The sequence below is a fragment of the Rhipicephalus sanguineus genome, chromosome 1, assembly GCF_013339695.2.
Source record: "Rhipicephalus sanguineus isolate Rsan-2018 chromosome 1, BIME_Rsan_1.4, whole genome shotgun sequence".
Lineage (NCBI taxonomy): Eukaryota > Metazoa > Arthropoda > Arachnida > Ixodida > Ixodidae > Rhipicephalus > Rhipicephalus sanguineus.
Genome location: NC_051176.1, coordinates 212630725 through 212638385, shown reverse-complemented (window position 1 = coordinate 212638385; position 7661 = coordinate 212630725). Strand labels below are relative to the sequence as shown.

Here is a 7661-nt window from a genome sequence, read left to right as displayed (position 1 = left end):
GCGCAGTTCAGTGCACTATGCAAAACAAGTCGTGTCACATGCTCAGTAATTTTTTTTTCTACGAGCGTCGTGTGGGAAGGCGAAACAGCAGGCGCGTTGGGCGGATGGTGCGTACAGCAGTGCCATCTCGGCGTTGCTGGGTTTGAGCATGATGCTCAAACCGTGTGCAGTGCGCCTCCGTCTACACCGGAGCGCGTAGGTTGCCGTCAACACTCCGCGCATGTAACTGTTGTAAAAACAAAGAAAACAACAACAGGCACTGCAGATCCGGCATGAAGACCAACTACGAAAAGCTTGCAACACAAGTTCATCACCAGGGATCGCCAACGAGGCAAAACGCTCAGCACAGCCTCCCGGTGAGCTATTAGATGTTTTATCGATAATTCTTTCCGTTTCCTCCTTTCCGTTCTTTTGTATTTTTTTTAACGGGTCGTCGTCTGTGGTGCCTCGTTTATCGCACCGTGCTACGTCATGTCCTGTGCAGAATGTATAATTGGTTGCTACCTCTCCTGTGCTGCAGCGGAGTTGGCGGAGTGGCTGAATAAAAACGGCCAATGTGGTTTTGTTGGCCTACAGCATGTTTCGGTTGCGCCTGTCGTAGACTGGGGAGACAATTTAGTGTACGGATGTAGCATGGTAGCCACTTGAAGACAGGAAGCATTGGAGATTAAATACTTTCTGTGTGTTCGCTCTGGACGGCGGCGTCTTTTGGAGTTGTCGCATCCTCTCAACCGCGCAGCCGGCTCGGCACAGGTAAAGAAAGTACCGTACTACATACTGCGATGCTCGTGCACACGTGCCAGTACGCGCTGTCTCCGCTCGTGTTGTGGTCATTGCGCGGCTTTCTCCGCGTTGTCCCAAATTAAGGCAGTGCCTCTTAGAAAGAAGACGTTGATGTGATGCGCAAGTACGATCCCACGATCTAGTCCCATTCGCCTCAAATTATGTCGTTTGTGCCGGGGAATTGACCATACTCGGCCCGACTTTCATGGTTTCTGTTGTGGACGTTTCAGCATGAATGAATCATTGGTAGATGTGTCTTTTCGCAAGCGAAAATCGCTTGCAGAACCGTGGGCTGCGAGCCGCCGCATACTCCAAGGAACGACATTGATCCGTACGGTAAGCTGGCGTAAATATAGACACCGGCTTGCGACACGTACCCGGATAGACGAAAGCTTTATCGATGAGCCGCTGACGAAAACAATCGATTTAAAGCGTACCGGCGTGCGACAGTCACGCATGGGTCTTGCCGGGCCTAATTGTTTGGCTAACCTTTTTAGCTCCTATATTGTTAGTAATATCTTACAAAGTTCCAGTGTGCAAGTGACATTCTTTGATCATGCTTAAGATTTTCTATGGCATTTGGCAAAACGGGAATCGAGCAGAATGAAGTACAGGTGCGCTTTAATGTGACCATGTGGCAGCATCTGGGCTGTAGTGAGTTAGATTTCATTTGATTCAAGTATGCTCAAAAGTGCCCATCTATGAGAAGCATGACATATGTTGTAGCTTGAATGAAGTTGTAGCTCTCTGTAATAAAACATGCACTGTAGTGTGACTGGTAATGGGAGCAGCATCTCGTGGTGGTTGGTCAAAATGAGAGTATGTTTTGGCCTTCTAAATAGCCTTTTCAAGATGTAGTTGATACTAGTTGATTATGTTTGCTAGACTGTTGGATACGTGAAGCTTACGGGACCAGACAACCTTTGAAAAACAACATTCAAATCTGTAGTGCAACTACACTTTTCTTGTCAACATACAAATATTTTAAGCTTAGGTGTGTTGGTAGCTGTTCATTCTGATGGTGTTCAAGGCACACATGTATTCAGAAAATAAGGAACGTGCACGCAGTGAAAGAGCATTGTGAGAGAGAGAACTGTGCAGAAATGCAAGGGAGCAAAGTGAGCACTGCCAGCTTTTCAGCTCTTCAATGGATGGTCCCCCTCAGCCAAGGAGTCTAGCACCCATTGCCCTTCATGCTCAGCAGACCGGTTAGAGCAGGTCTGTCAAGTTTGGGATGGACAGTACTGCCTCCCATTGCCATGTGGCGGGATGTCTAATAGGTGTGAGCTGTGGCATGTTATTGCATGCCCATACCATATGGTGGAGCATTGCACATTCGTCGTAATGTGGGGATTTACAATAGTGCTGACTAGCAACTAATGCACTGTGTGGGTTCGTCAGGGAATTCACTACCATGACTGCATTCGTGCACTTTTAATCATACATGGTAGTGGCTCAGCAAAAGGCCTAGTTAATTTAGGAAGTTATTGAGACAAATAATAAGCTTGGTGATGCGAGTGTAACCACACTGATGCATAAATTTGAATGCCTTGCACAGTTCTGAGACAGTTGTCGGCATAAGCTTGAAATGTGACAGTTGATGTATGACATCAGTTGCTTTCTTTGTCTTCTCTTTTCACTAGTGTATACATATCTAGTTCATCACAAAAATAAAATCAGCTGGAAATTAGCACTCCTGTTGTGGTTGCTTAGCTACCATGGTGGCAATGCTTTGACGGGGGGTGAATTATGAAATCACCTGTGTACTTGAATGTAAATGCACGTTAAGGAACCTGAGGTGGTCAAAAGTTAATCCAGAATCCCCCTTTATGCTATATCTTATAATAATATCTTGGTATTGGCATGTAAAACTACAGTATTTAATTAAGTATACAATGTTTCATCCTCTACCTGTTCCTTATTTCCTTAATATTTGCATGCTGTGAAGACAATTTAAGTGAATACATGTTCAAGAAAGGACTATAATGTAAAACATACACAGTACAACCATATTGTTATCGTTGGGTACCATCAAGTTGCTGATCCTGGTGACACCATGATTGTATGACCAGCATTGAAATCTATTCAGAGTAAGTTTTGCAATGTTTCCCTGTGGCCAGCGAACACTATTTAAACATTTCATGCAAGGGCAACCTTGCTTTCTCTTACCTTTCACTTTGGCTATTATATTTTCTTGATATGGAAGAAGCGTCATGCTAGAAAAAAACGTGTTATATCACACAAAAGGGCATACATCAACACATCAACACCTGTATATGTCCTTTTTTCATGTGTGCTTCCATGTGTTTTTGTCAAGTGCGATGCTTATTCCATATCGTGGCTCACCAACTAGCCCATCAGTTTCTATTAAATTAGTTTTCGCCCCATTGAACCAGCAGCCCTCATGACATGATCAGAATAAGAAAATTTGTTTCAGGACCTTTTCGTCAAATAGTAGGCTCTTTTGTGGTTGGGATAATGGTTCATTTTACAGTCTGGGAGATTCTGAGAACTCTTCGACTGAACCTTAACTGAAAAAAATGTTGCTGTTTTCTTGCTTTATTCCTTTGTTTAGTTAAGTTTCACAACTCAAACTTGCACATCACCACAGAAATAAACAAACAGCGTTGGCCATGTGAATTTTAGTTCTGATGCTAACATCTTTGTTTTTCATTATCTTTGAGGGTCCAACCATTGCTCTCTTCTAGTGCTATTCACCAAATTTATTTAGTAAAACTGCCATATTTGTCAATACTGAATCATAGAAAGACATGTTCTACAACAGCTACGTAATTGTTCATCTGAACCATACTTTTAGACGTTGGTTTCAGAGGCAACTGGGACATCGCGAGGGGAAAGCAGTGGCAAACTACTCCTTTACTGCTAGAAAAAAACCATGATTTTGAGTGGAAATACAAGCATCGTGTAGTAAACGGGTATTCCACTCACAAGTGAGAAAAAGAAAATGAAATAAGAACAAGGAATATTAAAGTACTGATGCAGTGCTTTTTTAACCATCGATAGATGGCCATCGACCCGGTAATTATACTATAAAGCCTCACTTTGTCGAGAGTGCAACAGTCGTATATATGGCATCGTGTATAGTGACCAGGTCATAATGTGCATGAAGTGCAGCATAGTTTTGCGTGTGGAACTGACCGGTTAAAGAAACTGAGGATGCTGGCTGTGACAGACAACACTGATGTGCACCCACACTGTTACTGTGCCACTTGATGTGGAGTCTGTTGAGCACTCGTTCTGACGTGGGGAGAAAAGGTGACGAGTCCACCTGCTTTCCTAGGAAAGGGATCAGGATTGTTCCATGTTTAAAGTACGGAAAGCAGATCAGTTTGCTCATGTACATCTCTTAGTGACACAGTCAATAAGCGACATTCAACTGATTTACCTGGCTGACATGTACATGGTTATTTTGCAGTGTGATGTGCTTATCACTTCCAATTTCTGTGATGTAACCAGACCCATGTTTCACATCCTAGGCTTTCACTGCACTTGCAGATAATCTTGAACAGGTCGCATTAAAAGGAGATGTGCATATTTGTTTGGCTTTCAAGTGGTGAGTCTTCATACCATAGTTACATAGTTGAGAAGTGTGAAAAGAAAATCCTCTAGGTTTATTCGTTGCCCTTTTGAATTTCTTTCTTTAGAGGAAACTTTCCCAGTAAGTATTAAACACGCGTGCTCTACAATGTATCAAATTTTAAAAATATTTGTTATAAGTTTAGTATTGAATTATCTTGGAATAACTGCTTTTAGCGTGGGGTCTTCACATATGTTGTACTTTAGTACCATACAAGTGCCTATGCGTTCTTATTTTCTTTCACAATAGCCTTCTTATGTGCAGCACTTACAGTAAATAGGATATACTTTAGGGTTATAATGTTATAACACCTTGCATTTGCAAATATGTGAGTGGAAAAGCACACATATTCATATCCATTTCATGTTGGAAGTTGGCACATGCTCATTAAGTGGATTGACAGTGAAATGCTTTTCAACATCATGCATACATTGTTTTAGACACTTTTTAAAGATTGCCACTTTCGCTGATGTAAATATAGTCATAGTTTGCACAGGGTGCTCTGTGTACCATGCCTTGAAACTTTTCCTTCATCGTCTTGCCTTTCATGTGTAACAGCTCATGCTGCAACTTGTAGGTGGGAAAATGAGCATGGATATAACGGGACTGCAATGCAGGCTTGGGGTAATGCAGTATGTGATGTACTGGGCCTTCTCGAAGGATGTATCATGGAATGAAGCTTTTTCAGTATTCACACTTGGAATGTTCGTGATGTACCTTTAGCAGGTCAGAGGCTTGGTCGTCTTGATTCAACTAAAATATCTGGGCTTGCTACATCTGGGAAGTGGTAACTTCCCAGATGGGCAGGGTAAACAGCAGTAAGATGGTGTAACCTGTCGTTTTCTTTCTGTACACAAAGGCAAGCAGCAAGCTTTTTTTTCTGCTAACACATGTGAAAAAGGCCAATGGCCAGGAATATTCCTAATATTAGTGGTTGCATGGAGCTGTGAGCAAACCTCAGGACGTGTGTTCCAACTCTCTTCAATGCACTTTGTGCTTGTCAATTAGTCCTGCAGCATAGGTCCACTCAGAAATGTCTTAAACATGCAACGAAGGAAGAGCAATTTTAGGGGCTCGTTTTTCTTTGCTAGGCACAACATTAATTAGAACTAACAGACAAGAAAGCCAGGGAAAGTATTGGGGACATTATTTTGTAGTAATCACTACAAAATAACGTCGCCTATACTTTCCTTGGCTTTCTTGTCTGTTAGCTCTAATTAAGGTTAAAGATGTAACATATTTTAAATGTGAGTACTTTAATTAGTAAATATAACTTTGAGGCATTAATTTGGTGTGTGCAATTGTATATTATAGGTCCTCAAAAGTGTATGGTGCCTTACTGCAAGTGTTGGAGCTATGTGTGCCTGTGATCATCTCTAGCTGACTGAGCACTGCTTTCGCGTTTAATAATAATAATATCTGAGGTTTTACGTGCCAAAACCACTATATGAGTGAGGAACACCGTAGTGGAGGTCTCCAGAAATTTTGGCCATCTAGTATTGTATAACATGCACTGATATCACACAGTACATGGGCCTCTGGCATTTCACCTCTATCGAAATATGATCGCTGCTGCTGGGATCGCCATGGCAGGTACTTCACCATCATAGAAGAACTTGTTCCTGGGCGAGTTGGTGCCTAAGTTTGCTAAACGTGTTATTTCTGGCGCAATGCTTGAAACATGAAGAAAGGACAGAGAAAAGAGACTGAGGAGCACCAACTAACAACTGTTTGTTGACAGCAAAATCTGGAAAACAAGTAAACTTCCAAGCATGCGCAGATGTGTGAAAGAGTGACATCAAGCATGTCATCACGTAAGCTGTCCATTAAAAAAGCATATCTCTGATCTACAGGGTGCTTTTTTTAGACAATACAGATTTTTTATAAAAATTCTATGACAGTCAGGCTCCTGTCGTTTTCGCACATGAACTCTACGTCGAGGCGGAAATACTTTCCCGCAGCGAAAATGACGACGTGACTAATTAACAAACACTTAAGTTACTTTTTTAATTATTGACTTAAGGGCAGGTGTTTATATTGCAAAGTTGTAGTGTGTGCCAATTTATGGCATACCTATTTTTTTTTAGAAATCACAAAAGTTGCTCGTAGTTCGAGATATTCATCAACGTATTTCAAGGGCGAAATCGAAACTGATCGCGCCCGGCACGCACAAAGCACGACGGAACACCAGAATGACATGTGACAGGGAAGTGATGAAATTTTAATGAAGGTGCGCCAAAGCAGAATCTGGTCAGAAAAATCGGTAATCATTCTAAAATACACTAGTAGACAGCTTAATGTTTGCGTGCGATGGGTGGTGCCTATCTGTTTCTTTCTTAAACTATAAAGAGGCACGAAAAACTGTCTGCAAGAAAAAGCACCGCAGTAGCTGCCCCTGAGTCTTATGCTTCCCAGGCAAAGGAAATGCTCATTCTGTGGTTTTCTTGTGCACAGTTCGAAAGAAAAAGATAAGCACCAAACACTACGCGCAAAGGTAAGGCGATGTCCAGGCACAAACGACATGATTTGCAGCTTTTCACAGAAACATACCGCCACGGCGCGCCATCATTCAAATTTTGTCACTCCCATGTGATGGGTAGTTCCGGTCTGACGTAGCAGAACAGTCGCTTTGTGTGTGTCGGGCATGATCAGGTTTGATTTTGACGTTGAAATTTGATGATGAATATCTCGAACTACGTGCAACGTTAGTAATTTCTAAAAAAATAGGCATGCCATAAATTGGCACGCACTACAACTTTGTAATATAAACACGTGCCCTCAAGTCAATAGCTAGGAAGTTAATTAATGAGTTTTTGTTAATTAGTCACAACAATGTCATTTTAACTCCGGCAAAGTATTTCTGCTTCAACGGGGAGTTCGTGCGTGAAAATGGCAGGAGCCTTACTGTTATAGGATTTTTATAAAAAAATCTGTATTGTCTAAAAAAAAAAACGCCCTGTATATAGCACAATTGATGTGTCACTGGTCACTGACACAGGTGGACCCAGCCCCCCCGAAATTCGTCCAGCCTTCTATATTCCCGGACAACTTTTTTTTTTCTTTTTGCCATGGAAAGGCTTTCTTTCGAACAATTAGCCCCCCCCCCCCCCCCTTCGAAAAAAAATCCTGGCTATGTGCCTGGGTGAACCCATTCCTTCTAATGTGAAACGCTCCTAATAGTTCCCTCGCCGTTTGGTTTCTCCTCTTGTCAGTAATCTTAAATTGCACGCAACGCGGCATGCATGAGCATGACTTGACATGCGCCAGAAGATGCGCACCA

The 7661-nt window shown here is 42.2% G+C and overlaps 1 protein-coding gene across 1 annotated transcript in view; it reads left to right on the top strand.

The window, feature by feature from the left end:
• Positions 1-96: 96 nt before the first annotated feature.
• The window catches only part of LOC119406926 (calcium-transporting ATPase type 2C member 1-like), a 119337-nt gene continuing 111772 nt past the window's right edge, over positions 97-7661 (top strand). The window contains 1 exon segment of the mRNA XM_037673721.2: positions 97-356. Coding sequence (XP_037529649.2) covers positions 273-356 — 84 coding nt within the window. The 5' untranslated portion in view covers positions 97-272.